The following is a 13,895-nucleotide window of genomic DNA, read 5'->3' as shown; positions in this document are numbered from 1 at the left end:
GCTTGCTCCTGGCTTGCTTGCTGCTTCCCCATGCTGAAATATTCCCCTACAACTGAAACAGTGAAAAACTGAATCCAAAGGGCAAATTTAAACCAACCTTTTTTATTCAATTATTGAAGTAACCTAGAAAAAGTGAAGCATTACAACGTAACTGGTATTTCTGAACATGTATTGGTCTACACTGGGTAGGTCTAGGAAGGCACTTGGAAGACCCAACAAGCATGAACAGATCAATTCTAGCATATTCTTCTAATATAAATACTAAAAGACATGCATGGAGGCAGTGGTGAAAACACAGAATCATCCTCTGGAAAATCTTCAGTGCCTTTGCCACATCCCATCCCTGTTCTGCAGGATTTTGGAGCACACGCAGTCTCTGTCTTCAGGGCAGTTTGTTAATTAGACCCAGCAATTTACTGCAGCCACAGCTTCCCACAGGCACTTGATTTCTTATTTTTGGATAAAAGGACCTCTTGGTCAGATTGTCAAAACTATGAAAAATTAATCCATTCTTCTTCCAATAAAATAAAATATTGGAGTAGAAAAAAAAAGCTACATTTTAAATCTTGTATGAGCGAGAGTTCGAGTCATGGCTTGAGCTTCCCAGGATCTTTTTTTTTTTTGGTGATATCTCAACATTTTCCACTTGGTAAAAAAATACAGTAGTAAAGTCTTGAGGTATAACTATAAAAAAGACTTGAAAATCTTTTGCAGGAAAGCAGGGCACTTCATTGGCCTTGGTGAGGGACTTCTTCCCCCTTGTATGCAGTGACAGTTCTCTGGGTCTGAAATTCCTCTGGGTGCAAAGATCCTTGTTCCCTTGAAAATGGAGTTACTATTTCCTGGCTGTGGGGAGAAACGGAGATTTTTAATGTGAAGTGGAGATTTTTCAGGCACCCAGCAGCCATCAGAATTCCCAAGGGGATGGGGTTTGGGTGGGTTTTACCTCCAGGGCAGTAGGGATAAACTGCTGTGATTCCGTAGAGGTGGGATCGCTGCTCTGGAAGATACTCATCGGTGAAGGAGCCTGTTTCTTTATTTACAGCTATCACCCCATCCCTGGTGAAAAAAGGGGAAGAAGTGTTTTATTCACCTCTGAAACCTGGGGGGTTTTCCCATATTTATTTGTGTTTAAGAACAGGCAGCTGAAAATCTTGCTCTGAACACCTGCAGGACAAGTGGAAAGAGATTTGCCCTGTAAAATCCTCCTCCAGCTCAGCCAGTGCATTTCTCTGTGGTGATGCAGCCGCAGAAAAGAGCCTTCCAAGGAGAGATTATCTCCCTGAGAGTCTCCTCCAAGCGTGGCAAGCCCTTAAGTGTTTGTTGTAACCTAAGATTGGATGGGAGCTGTGAGAGCTTCCAGCTGGAGCGGGAAGAGAGGCGAGTTCCTGCTGCCGAGGCAAAGGGAACGGCTGAGGACAGGATCTTTCCTTGGACCTGATCTACATCCAGAGACTTCAGCCAAGTTTCAGTTCAAAAAAAAAAAAAACCCCAAACCACTGTTTCTGTCCCTCCCAGGGAGCTGGGCTTGTGTCTAAACAACTCCTCCGTGCTGAGATTTACAAGCAGGTGTTGCTGAAGCCACGCTCGGAGACCCACGAGAGCTCCGGGGAGGCTCCAGGATTTGGGAGCAGGCTGGGATTCCTCTCGGGGAGGGGAACTGAGCATTCCCAGGCGTGCAGGGGGTGGATTTTTCCCTGCTCACCGTCTCCAGTCCGTGTGGTAGAAGTGGTTGGCGTAGCTGATGATGCTGAAGGGGTAGTTGAGGTTGCTCTGGATGACGCGCCGGCCGGTGCCGTCCGGGAATGTGCATTCCAGGTGCTTGGTGCCTGTTCAAACACAAAATATCCCCCATCCCACTGGAAATGCCACACCAAATATGTTCTTGGTATTTCACAGACTCATAAGGATCACAGGACACCCCATCAATCCCACTCTGGGCATCCCTGGCAGCTCCTGGAGCTCTGGCAGCCTCGGGGCTGTGCCCATTCCCTGGGGAGCCTGGGCAGTGCCAGCCCCCTCTGGGGGAAGAGCCTTTTCCTGATTTACTGCATTTTGAAACAGCTTTTCAGCATGAAGATGTAGAATCATAAAATTCAGGGTTGGAAAAACTCCCTAAGACCAAGTCCAGCCATCTCCCAGCACTGCCAAGGCCACCACTGCTCCATGTCCCCACATGCCACATCCACACAGCTTTTAAATCCCTCCAGGGACAAGGACTCTACCACTGCCCTGAGCAACAACATTTTCCATGAAGAAATATTTCCTAAAATCCAATCTAAACCTCGGCTGGCACAACATTGGAGGCCACAGGTAGCACTGGGCTGAAGACACCCAGGATTTTCCCTCAAGGTCTCGTTTGACATTCTCTGATCCATCCCTGGGGACATTACCTGCGTCTGCCCAGCACAGCAGCTTGGAGAAGGGGTCAAAAGTCAGGCCATTGGGCAAACCAATGTCTGTGTGCACCAGAACCCTCCTGTTGGCTCCATTGACAGTGGAAGTTTCGATTTTGGGAGCTTCGCGATTCCAGTCCGTCCAGTAAAGGTTGCTTGGGAAATAACGCACAAACAGGGCACACAACAGTAAGGAGTGGTGGGAGATTATCCTGGTTCTTGCCAGGAGCAAGGCCTGGTTTTTCCCCTTATCAGTGCCTGAACCATCTTTATTTGATTAGGAAAAAACCTCTCCAAACAAAGCAGAGATGTTTATGACCCAAACTGCAGCTCCTCGACGAGGGCGAGTCTGAGGAGCAGCACATTTTGTATCCCAACAGCAGCACCCTGGAGGCACAGCTCTTCAAAATAATCTACATCCTGATACTGAAACAGCAGTTTTAGCCAGATCTCAAATTATTCAATAAAAAGAGAGGCTGGGGAGCAGAGCCAATCCCTCCTACAGGACAAGGTCAGGACAGGACCCGTAGCAGGCTGAATTGCTGCTAGCATAGTCCAGGGTAAGGAAGCAAAAAGGACCTTTGCATAACATCCACAGATGTTTTATTCAGCCACGTGGTGAGATGATCAGCACCCACACATGGAGAGTCTAAGTTTCTCTCTGCCAAGGGGCCTGGGGGGTGAACCTGGTCTTGGGGCAGTAAAAAGATGAGGGCCAGTCAGGGAATAGGGAAGGAGTGGCTCAGGGACACAGGAACAGACACAGGAACGGGGGAAGGAGCCAATGGCGTCGAACAGCTTTTTGAGGGAATCTCCTTGCGTCTCCCAAAAGCAGGAAATGCCCCCCCAGGCTATCCCCAGCAGCCTCGGCACCTTGCAAAGCCCAGTCCCCAAATCCCTGCGGGGTTTGTGCTGCTCACCCTCGGACGGGGTCCACGGCGATGGCGCGGGGGTTGACGAGCTCGGTGTCAAAGAGCACGCGGCGCTCGGAGCCGTCCAGCCGGGCCCGCTCGATCCTGTCCAGGCCGCTGTCCGTCCAGAACATGGCCCGGCGCAGGTGGTCCACGGCCAGGCCCTCGGGGCTGATCAGGCCTGCTGGGAGATGGCCACGTAAAATCCAGAAATGCAGACAAGTCTGCAAATTTCTAGCTCAGCGCCCCACTGCCTGCCAGTGCGACTGGAAACAAACGGAGGCCATTTTCCGTGGGAAAAAGAAGTCATTTCTCCAGGGTCTGGTATCAGCTCAGAGGTGGCCTTTGGGCCTCAAAGGACTTGCAGGGTCCTTGTTGCTGGCAGCTTTAGTTTTGGAGGAATCCAGCAAAGTTTGCAAATTTCAAGCATGGCAGCCCACCGTCTTCCTGGGCGCAAAGGGAGGCCACATTCCATGGGAAAAAGATGTCCTTTCCCCAGGGTCGGGGTATCAGATGAAAGGTGGCCTTTGGGGCTCGAAGGACTTGCAGGGTCCTAGCTGCTGGCAGCTTTAGTTTGGGAGAAATCCAGTAAAGTATGCAAATGGAATTTTGGTGGAAAAATGCTGCTCTGGGATCCCTCAGGCATCTCCAGCCCAAAGGCGAAGGGGGGTGATGCCTTAAGGTTTTAGCTTTTATAATTTTCATGTATTTGTAATCCTAAATTTAAAAAAATACAATTAAAAAATTGTAATTTTTTAGTGTATAAATGTAAACTACAGTTTGAGCTGCTGCTTTCCCCTTTTGGTCAGACACAACAATTCCTCTCCAGGCCTGGGAATCAAGGACACCTCACTGCCTCAGGCACCAAGAGGTGTTAACAAAAGTGAGTTGGGGAGGGAGCAAACCTGGGGTAAATCACTTCATTTCCTGAAGCTGTAATTGAAAGATTAACCCCCAATATGCAAATGGACCAAACTTATAAAAGTGTGAAAATTGTCCATTTTTGGGTGTAGCCCCTGAGTGGGCTTTGTCTGGCCAAAATATACCTGAAGGACCTTCACTAAATATAAATATAAACTCCTTTTTATTCCCTTAATTTTGTCTGGCCTCTGTTTTTAGGTAACCCGATAAGGCACCAACTGGAGGAGCCCGGAGCTGCGATGGGAAGAGCAGATGTGGCTCTGGGCAGGTGACACTGGGGACAGGAGCACACCTGAGCTGATGATGGTCTCTGGCTCGGAGCCTGGCTCCAGGCCCGCCCGGCTGATGGTCCGGCCGGCCACGTCAGTCCAGTAGATCATCCTCTCCCGGCAGTCGTAGTCAATCCCCACCACGATGGAGCCCTGCCAGGGTCGGGAGAGGAACACGGAGTGAAATCCTGCCAGGAGGCTCAGGGAGAAACCTCAACCCATCAGCTGGCACTGAGAGCTGCCTGGGACATGCTGAAAGTGGGAATGACACTCAAATCCCATTTCCCCAGTAAAACTCTGCTCTGTTCCCACTGCACCCTCCCAGCTGAGGATTTTAGGCCAGCTGGTGCAGGCTCACACCCACATCCAGATGGATTTGAACCCTTTGCCTGAAGAAAAGGGTGCTCCAAGAGCAAAGCCAGCCCGGGGAATGACCTTTAGGATGGGGAGAGGGAATACTTGGCAAGGTCCTTCACTTCCCCAGGGTGCAGGGAGGGTCCTGGCCCAGATTCCAGTGTTCCTCTGCCTTGGTCTGGCCTGGCTGGAGAGGCACATGGCCGTGCTCCGAGGGGAGTCCAAGGAAGGAAAAAAGGCCAGCCCTGCAGCTGGAAGTCTGGGCTGAAACCAACCCTAGAGAGCTCTGGGGGCACCTTCATAAGCAGTCCCAGGTCTGGGACCTGTCTAAGACCTGTCTCTGTGCTGGAGATGGCTGGAGGGAGGTGAAAATAGAATCCATAGAATCCCAGAATGGCTTGGGTTGGAAGGGACCTTAAAGATCATGGGCAGGGACACCTTTCACTAGCCCAGGCTGCTCCAACCAGGTCTTGGACACTTCCAGGGATTGGGGCAGCCACAGCTTCTCTGAGCACCCTGTGCCAGGGCTTTCCCACCGCCCAGTCAATAATTTCATCCCAATATCCCATCTAACCCTGCCCTCTGTCACTGGGAAGCCGCTCCCCCTCATCACTTGTCCAAAGCGCCACCAAGGCAGCCAGCACAGCCGATGTCCCCAAACACCAGCATCAACCCTCAAGAGGTGACCCCCTCAAACCCTGACAAGCGCTTCAGACAGAGGTGAAACCACCCAGTGGCAGCACCAGCCTGTCCCAAGCCCCCTCGGTGCTCCTGCACCCCATCCCCACCCCAAGGGTACCGTACATGCAGGGAGAGCAGGGTCTTGGCCGCCTCCTTCTGCAGCCGGGTGCCGTTCAGCGGCAGGTAGCCGATCTGCTGGCCCTGGGCGTACAGCAGGAATGTCCCCGCGCCCGGTGGGGACACGTCGGGCCGGGGCTCAGGTCGGACGCTGGGCGGGGCGACACTGGGCAGACCTGGCACGTGGAGGGGACAGAGATGGCTCAGGAAGCGTCGTCCCCTGGGCTCCACGCCCGGAGCGGGACGCGGTGCCCGTGCTGTCGGTGCCCAGGGTCACTTTGGGGCGCTGGGCTCTTACAGGGCGGGGTGGTGCCGGGCTCGGAGCGCGTCCCCGGGATCTCCCTGCCGCTCTGCTCCACGCACCAGCAGTAGCCGCTGTCCCCGTGGCACTGCAGCGGGGTGAAGTCCCCGCTGGGGTCACACTGTGGCACGTACTGGTCCCCGCGGGGGCTGCCCCCGTAGTGCTCCAGCAAACTCTGCCGCCAGCGCTCGCACATGCTGGGGGGCCTCTCCGTGGGCTCTGGCACGGCAGGGTGACAGTCACCACCCTATTCGGGGGACTCAGGGCTTGGCAGAGCCCTGTGTCCCCCTCTCCCTGCTGGCTGTGTCCCCCTGGGCACTGACCTGGGCTCCCGCAGCGTGGCGGGGTGGTGCCCGGTGCCGTCCGGGTGCCGGCGATCTCCTGCCCGGCGGCGTCCACGCACCAGCAGTGCCCGGAGCTGCCGTGGCACTGCAGGGGCCGGTACCGGCCCTGCTCGTCGCACTGGGGCACGTGGCCATCGCCCACGGGTGACGGCCCTGGTGGCACCTCCCGAGGGTACATCCGCGCGTGCTCGCAGGGCGTCAGCTGCTGGATGGACTCTGCCGGCGGTAAACACCCCCAACCCGGGCTCAGGGGGTGCCACCAGCTCCCCTGGAGCCACTTGGCACCTTGGCATCACTTGTCCCCTGTCCACCAGCACCCCTTGGTCTGGGGTGGTGGCCAGGGCTGCCCCACTCCAGCCCCCTCAACACCTCACTGCTGTTCCCTCCATCAGAAATTGACACAGGAGGTGGCCCAATGGCCACAGCCACTGTAACCCAATGGGCCAGGGCACCCTAAACACCCAGGAGCCCCTCGATGCACCCACTTGACAGCACCCTGCCCACAGTGAAGCCCCAGAAGGCTTCACTGTGAAGAAGAACCACCCAGAAGGGTGGTTGAGCGGAGGGTCACAGAGTGACAGAATCCTTAGGGCTGGAAGGGACTTCTGGAGATCCTCCAGTCCAACCTCCCTGCCAAGGCAGGGTCACCTGGAGGAGGTGACACAGGAATGTGTCCAGGTGAGTTTGGAATATCTCCAGAGAGGGAGACTCCACACTCTCCACACTCTCCCTGGGCAGCTTTTCCATGGCTCTGCCACCCTCAGCATTAGGAAATTCTTCCTTGTGCTGAGGTGAAACCTCTCAAGTTTTAATTTATGGCTGTTTAGCTTACGGCTCCCCTCCACTCGCTGTGGTCCCACTGTCCCCACACTGCTGGAAAGTGAAGTGGGAAGCCACTGGGACACCAGCCAGATGCCCAAGGACCCGACCCTGCTCCCCTCACCCCTGGGGGGTGTCACTGACCTGGGCTCCCGCAGCGTGGCGGGGTGGTGCCCGGTGCCGTCCGGGTGCCGGCGATCTCCTGCCCGGCGGCGTCCACGCACCAGCAGTGCCCGGAGCTGCCGTGGCACTGCAGGGGCCGGTACCGGCCCTGCTCGTCGCACTGGGGCACGTGGCCGTCACCCAGGGGTGGCACCTCCCGCGGGTACATCCGCTCGTGCTGGCAGGGCGTGAGGCGCTGCGGGTTCCCTTCCACCGCTGGAAAGGCACAAAAGAGGAGAGTGAGGCTGGGGAAGCCGTGCCAGGCAGAGAGGGCACGGGGCTGAGCGGGCACCTCACCGTACGTGCACTGGAAGCCGTCGCCCGCGTAGCCGGGCCGGCAGCGGCAGGAGAAGGAGCCCGGGGTGTTGTAGCAGATGGCGGCCGGGTGACACGGGCTTTCGGCACACTCATCCACGTCTGTGCAGGGGGAAGATGGGATCAGCGGGGACAGGGACACCCCGACAGCTGCGGTGTGGGGTCCCTCCTGTGCCCACCTTACCGGAGCAGTGGATGCCGTCGCCGGTGTAGCCGGGGAGGCACTCGCAGGTGGCGCGGCCGTCACCGCGGGACAGGCACCGCGCCCGGTCCGCCGGAGCACAGGGGTGCCGCCCATCCTCGCAGGGGTCACTCGGCGGTGCCAGCGCTGTGGGGACAGGGGAGGGGTGGTCAGGGCACGTCCGTGGGGCACAGGAGTGGGGGACACCCCAGCTGGGGTCAGCACTTACGCACACACGCCTGCCCGTCCCCCGCCGGCTGGTACCCGTCGCGGCACTCGCAGCGGTAACTGCCCGGCACGTTCAGGCACACGGAGAAGGGCCCGCACTGGCTCAGGCCCTCGGCACACTCGTCCACATCTGGGGAAAGGAGGAGACACCGGGCACCCCGATGGTGGTGGGACACCCCCACCTTCGTGGTCTGGCTGCTTCTTGGTCTGACAGAGAATATCCTTCCCCATGCCCATGTCTGTCACTGAACTTAATCAACTACGGAATTAACTTTCTAATCAGCTCAAAATAGAAGGGAAAAAAGAACAAGATCGCTTTTGGTGTATAGTTTTGACAAAGAAGCATTTGTTCAAGGCACACCAATATTCTCAGCTATTTGTGGTTTAAAACTTGGTTTCCTTCTCCTGAAATTAAGTGATCAGATTGGTCACTTAACCTGGGATTTTAGGAGAAGGAAACCTGCTCCTTATTGAAAGGCAGGATCCTCAAATTCCTCGCCAGCATCACTGTGCAGTTCAACTCACTGGCACTGGGCAGCTTCTTGTGGAAAGGGACTAAAAGGAAATAAAATTTGCAATGTGAAGTTTGGAGTGATAGGAAAGCAACAACAAAGCTGGCTGGATTTATGAAATGCAGGAATTATTCTTCAACTGCTTTTGCTTTTTCCCTGTATCTCCTTTTTTCCCTCCTCTTTTTTGTCTGCTCCTGGAGCGCTTCCCCAGGGACCTCCAGCACCCTGCCTCAGTTTCCCCCCATGATGCATCCCTGTGCTTGGTGAAGCTCTGTGGGCACCAGAGCTCCCCCCCAGTTCCCCCCCAGCCCTGCTGACCTCGGCAGCCCCGTCCATCTCCGCGGTACCCGGCTGCACACTCGCACGTGTACTCTGTGCCCACGCCGGGCTGGCAGCGCGCCGGCGCCTCGCACGTGTGGGAGCCATCGTGGCACGGGCTCACCCCGGGATTCTCGGCGTCGTCTGCGGGCACACAGGGATGTTGGGGGGGAATAAAAGATCTGGGAGACACAGAGAGTCACTTACACCCCACTTACACCCGATGCAGGCATCACCACTGCGCTGCAGCGCCGCTGTCCCATGCAGGGAACCACGGCCGTGCCACCCCCACCACGCCAGCAGCGCTGCACTCAAACTGCTTGGAAAACCCCTCCTTTTTGGCTGATTTTGGGCAAAGCCAGCACACCGCAGCTTTGGGAGGCGGCGGCATCCCCGCTAGGGGCTGGCAGCTTGGATTGGCACTCGGATTGGCACCCGGGGGTGGGTGCTGGCGCTCACCTCGTGCCGGGCCGATGCGGGCGGCCAGGGCGTAGCGCAGGACGTGCTCGTGGCTGTCGAAGAGGGCGAAGGCGCGCGCCACCGAGAGCTGCTGCCGCGCCGGCAGCCGCGAGTGCGGGCACCCCGAGAAGGTGACGTTCTGGCGCAGGCGGTAGGACAAGGTCTGGTTGGCGGTGCCCGCGGCCACCACGTATTCCCGCTGGCCTGAGGATGTCACGGCTGCCGGACGGCACGGAGAACCCCGTGGGATGCGAGAAAAAAGGTGTCAGCATCGATGTGGCTCGGGTGTTTTCGGGCATTCAGGGGTGGTGTGTAGGGTGGGCACAGGTCTCACCTGAGCTGGAGTAGGAGTAGAGTTCCTTGTAGGGAGTGATGTGCACGGTGACGTTCTCTGGCAGGAATGGCACCTCACCCTGGATGTGTGTCCTGAGGCTTAAATAATTGTCCGGCCCCAGGCCCTCGGCTGTCTGAGTGACCTGGACCGTCTCCCCACCGGGGTAAAACGTCACCTCCAGGCTCTGGGTGAATTCAGCGCCTGGGCAGGAAAAGGGAATGGGCACCATTTGTAGGGACAACCCCAAAGCATCCTTCCCTGCTACTCCAGCATGGGGGGTCACAACCAGAGGTGAGCACCAGCTGAGAGAGGGACTGGAGACACCACAGAGCTGCCCCCCACCCCAAGCAGAAGCCACACCCCTGGGAGCGACGGCACCTCTCAAACCCGCGCTCACCGGTGATGCTGAAGCCGTTCTCCGAGCCAGGCTCCTCCAGGGCGAAGAGCCACGCGAAGAGCCCCCCGATGGGCAGCAGGGGCAGCAGGGCGCGGGCAGCGGGCTGGGGCACGCCGCTGATGGCCGTGTAGGCTCTGCCGTCGCTGCCCACGATGTAGGCGTGCAGGTCCACGTCCTGGAAGCGGACGGACGCCCGTCCCACCCTCAGGCTCCCGCTCACCTTCCCGTTGAGGCGATGCACGGCGCCTGGGTGGGGAGATGGGCACCCCTGGCAGCGGCCACCCAGGCACGGGCTGCCCGTCCCCGCCGCCCGCCCCGCGTACCTTCGGGCAGGCACTGCCGCCCGTTCCCGTAGAAGGTGGCCCGGCAGTGGCAGCAGAAGCCGGCGGCGTAGTCGGTGCAGAAGGCATGAGGGGAGCAGCGCCCGTGGTGCTGGGCACACGTCTCCTTGCTGGCGGCGCTGTAGGTGAACACTGGGGACAAGGGGAAAAGCTTGGGGACACAATGACAAAGCCGCCTTTCACGGGGGGTGGGTGCTTTGCCTTCTTGGCACCCAAAGCGTCGCCTGGAAACGAGCCAGCTGGCAGTGGTGGCTCCCAAGAGAGTCACCCGGGATGCAGAGGGGTGGTGGAGGGTTTGGAACCTGTTGCCTGACTTCAGGCAGATCTGACAGAGGGCACGGGATCAAATTCCTGACGGTATTTTTGGGAGACAGCTGGCTGGGGACAGGGCTCTGCTCCCCCGGGCACGTGCCACGGTGGCTCCACAGCTGGCTCGGTGGCTGGGAGGGTGGCAAGGGCACTTCTGGGACCTGTCCCCTGAGCTTCCCACCCCATCCCAAGCTCCAGGCCCCCCGCTTTTCCCTTGGCACGCCCGGCGGGCAGGGCTGTGTGGCTCTAGCGGGATGGGGCTGAGAGGAGGAGCTGCAAGGGCAGCAGCTTTGCAGGAGCGGCTCCTCCAGCACCAGCCACTTGGGACAGGGTGAAATTCCAGCCAGGGGCCTTTTTTAGGGAGCCACCCCCAGTCGGCCACTGTCCCCGCTGGGTCATTGTCCCCGCTGGGTTGTCACAGGGGCTGTACTCACCGTCGGGGTTGAAATGCACGTCCTCCTCCACGCCCACGCCGTGCTGGCCCGAGCTGTAGGAGGAGGGGTTGGCAGAGAAGCTCTGCCCGGTGCCACCGTCCCCTCTGGGCTGCAGCCAGCGGCTCCGCTCCTGCGTGTCCCTCCTCCCGGGGACAAAGCCCAGGAGCACCGGGCCGTGGGACCCGTGGCTGGGACGCTGGGCCATGGCTGTGTGGCTGGAGAGAGGGTGGGGGTAGCCAGCGGTGCCAGGGTTGGGGTGCTCAGGGGGGCTCTGAGGCACAGCAGGAGCAGCTCCCTCGCCACCCCCTGGCTCCACGTGCTCCGTGCTGCCCACGTGGAAAACCCAGACGCCAGGGATTCCCGTGTTGCTCTCCCTGTGGACACAGCACACACGAACGTCACCACAGCCATGCTGGAAAAGCCACCCCAAAGGTGGCACCACCCCTCCAGGACCCCAGTACAGCACCTGTGCATGTGGGGCTGAGCCCCTGATGGAGCCCAGCACCACAAGGTCACTCCCCAAATTTTTCCAGGCTCTGAAAGGCTCCAGGGCTGGGAGAAGGTGACCCTGCTCTCCCTGCCCACAGCCACAGCCCCCCAGGTTCCACCCACCTCTCCAGGTTCCTCAGAGCCTGCTCACTGCTGGCCAGGCTGTGGAAGAGCCCGTCCCTCTTGGGGTCATCGCTGTCCCCCCAGCTGAAGCCCACCCTGGCTGGCAGCTCCAGCTGGACGTTGTAGGACTCCTTGGGTCGCGTCCCCAGGAACTGGAGACCACCGTCGGGGTAGAGGAAGATGGTGTAGGTGTCCTCATCGTTGTAGGCTATGACTGCCTGGAAGGTGTTGAGCTGCCAAAGGGAGAGCAGGACAGATGGATGGCATGGAGGAGCAGGAACACAGCAGAGGAGTGAAGGAAGGGGAGCAGGGATGTGAGAGGCAGCCCCACACACACCACAGGGCATGCAACCACCCCAAAAGGGCCCTCTGACAGAGAGAACCTCCATGGAGACAGGCTGGGCGTGCTCACCAGGAGAGGAGAAAGGTCCAGGGAGAGCTCAGAGCCCCTGGCAGGGCCTGAAGGGGCTCCAGGAGAGCTGGAGAGGGACTGGGGACAAGGCATGGAGGGACAGGACACAGGGAATGGCTCCCACTGCCAAAGGACGGGGATGGATGGGATTTTGGGAAGGAATTATGTTCTGTGAGGGAGGTGAGGCCCTGGCACAGGGTGCCCAGAGCAGCTGTGGCTGCCCCTGGATCCCTGGCAGTGTCCAAGGCCAGGCTGGACAGGGCTTGGAGCAGCCTGGGACAGTGAAAGGTGTCCCTGCCCATGGCAGGGGTGGCACTGGATGTTCTTTAAGGTCCTTCCAACCCAAACCATTCCATGATCGTGCAGAGATCTCCTGGGGGAGAGCAGCAGCCCAGCCAAATCCCAAGTGCCACATCCTGGGAAGATGCTCAGCATCCTCCCAGGAGCCCGTGGCACAGCCAGGCCACTCCCTCAGTGCAAGGGTGTCCCAGGAGCATCCCTGGCCATGGAACCCCTGCACTGGGAGCCCCTCACTCCTGTCCTCCCACTGACACCCCCCTGCTCCATCCCATCAGCACCAGAGGAAAACCCACACCCCCCCGCTCGTCCCTGAGAACAATTTTAGCTCCGTTTCCTCCGGAAAAAACATTCCTGTGCTCCCAGCTTCCCATACATCCCTCTATAGGCAGGCTGGCCGCCTGCCCCGCCAGCCCTGCAAGCCTTGGGGCCGTGCCAGGCAGCGGCACCGCGGCCACAACGCCGGCACGGGGCGGCTCCGGAGCCGGCACAGCCCTGCCGAGCCAGCCGGCATCCCCCACACCCCAAAACCACCGAAAAACCAACCCCGCCGAGCTCCTGCTCCTCCTGCTCCGAGCAGGGAGCCGCAGCCCTTCCCACCGAGCCGCTGGGAGCAGCACGCAGGGAACGGCGCCCGAGAGAAGGAAAAGTGATTAAATTCCCAGTTTCACCCCCGGAGCAGAGGGAGGGAGGCTGGGGGCTCCCCCCGCTCCACCCCCACAGCACCAGCCCTGATTTTGGGGCGCAGGGCCCCCGGAGCATCGCTGGATGATTTCCTGGCAGCCCCGCGGGATATAAAGAGCCTTGTTGTGCCTGTCACACACTCGGGCATTCAGAGACCCCGAAAAGGCGGCCAAAAAGAGGGAGGGGGGTGGAATAACCCCCCTGTCCCCGGGGCTGGATTCCTCCCCCACGCAGCCAAATCGCAGCAGCAGCTGCAGGACTCGTTCTGCCTTGGGGTGGGTGGCCAGGGGGGACACGCCGGGTGACATCGATGCGCTGGCACTGTGGGATGAAGGGAAGGAGGGGGGAAGCCCCCAGCAAAGAGCTGCAAAGGGCAAATTCCAGCCCAAAAGGGCAAGTTTTGCTCCTACAGAAGCAGGGTCAGCCTGGCCCCGTTCTGCAGCCCGGGAAAATGTCACTGCAGGGACCAGGAGCATGTCCCAAGGAGTTGGAGGGGACATGGCACTGCCAGACCTCCCACCCAGGCAGAACCCCCCCAAAGAGGGGGTTTGGGGATCCTCTGCTCCCCATCTTAACCCAGTTTTCTACTTCTGGGGCTCAAAAGGGGTTAGCTGTGACTTTCCAGGGCGGGGGGAAAGGGTTTGGAGTCAGTCCTGGTTGTGAGCAGCAGGAGGGCAGCGTTTCCATAAACACCGCATTTGGTCAGGGGAAAAAAAAAAAAAAAAAAAAAAAAAAAAAAAAAAAAAAAAAAAAGGGGTTTTGGGGGGATTTTTTGCGGTTTTGGGGG

General features: G+C 58.6%; 1 protein-coding gene across 2 annotated transcripts in view; it reads right to left on the bottom strand.

Moving 5' to 3' along the window:
- Positions 1-86: 86 nt before the first annotated feature.
- The window catches only part of NID2 (nidogen 2), a 16,752-nt gene continuing 2,943 nt past the window's right edge, over positions 87-13,895 (bottom strand). The window contains exons 3-22 of one of the 2 annotated variants that reach the window (XM_041458481.1): positions 11,716-11,948; positions 11,104-11,477; positions 10,343-10,492; positions 10,020-10,265; positions 9,623-9,823; positions 9,289-9,507; positions 8,830-8,973; positions 8,001-8,129; positions 7,775-7,918; positions 7,573-7,692; positions 7,258-7,491; positions 6,274-6,510; positions 5,948-6,169; positions 5,656-5,825; positions 4,521-4,650; positions 3,317-3,491; positions 2,394-2,551; positions 1,706-1,829; positions 947-1,059; positions 87-846 (exon numbers count right to left, since the gene is read on the bottom strand). In XM_041458481.1, coding sequence (XP_041314415.1) covers positions 836-846; positions 947-1,059; positions 1,706-1,829; positions 2,394-2,551; positions 3,317-3,491; positions 4,521-4,650; positions 5,656-5,825; positions 5,948-6,169; positions 6,274-6,510; positions 7,258-7,491; positions 7,573-7,692; positions 7,775-7,918; positions 8,001-8,129; positions 8,830-8,973; positions 9,289-9,507; positions 9,623-9,823; positions 10,020-10,265; positions 10,343-10,492; positions 11,104-11,477; positions 11,716-11,948 — 3,534 coding nt within the window. In that variant the 3' untranslated portion in view covers positions 87-835. The remainder of the gene's footprint in view (positions 847-946; positions 1,060-1,705; positions 1,830-2,393; positions 2,552-3,316; positions 3,492-4,520; positions 4,651-5,655; positions 5,826-5,947; positions 6,170-6,273; positions 6,511-7,257; positions 7,492-7,572; positions 7,693-7,774; positions 7,919-8,000; positions 8,130-8,829; positions 8,974-9,288; positions 9,508-9,622; positions 9,824-10,019; positions 10,266-10,342; positions 10,493-11,103; positions 11,478-11,715; positions 11,949-13,895) is intronic. The other variant, XM_041458482.1, reaches the window with a different exon arrangement.

Source organism: Pyrgilauda ruficollis, unplaced genomic scaffold (assembly GCF_017590135.1).
Source record: "Pyrgilauda ruficollis isolate IOZ18807 unplaced genomic scaffold, ASM1759013v1 scaffold129, whole genome shotgun sequence".
Taxonomy (NCBI): domain Eukaryota; kingdom Metazoa; phylum Chordata; class Aves; order Passeriformes; family Passeridae; genus Pyrgilauda; species Pyrgilauda ruficollis.
The sequence above is the reverse complement of the archived record's forward strand: the minus strand, read 5'-3'. Positions and strand labels throughout refer to the sequence as shown.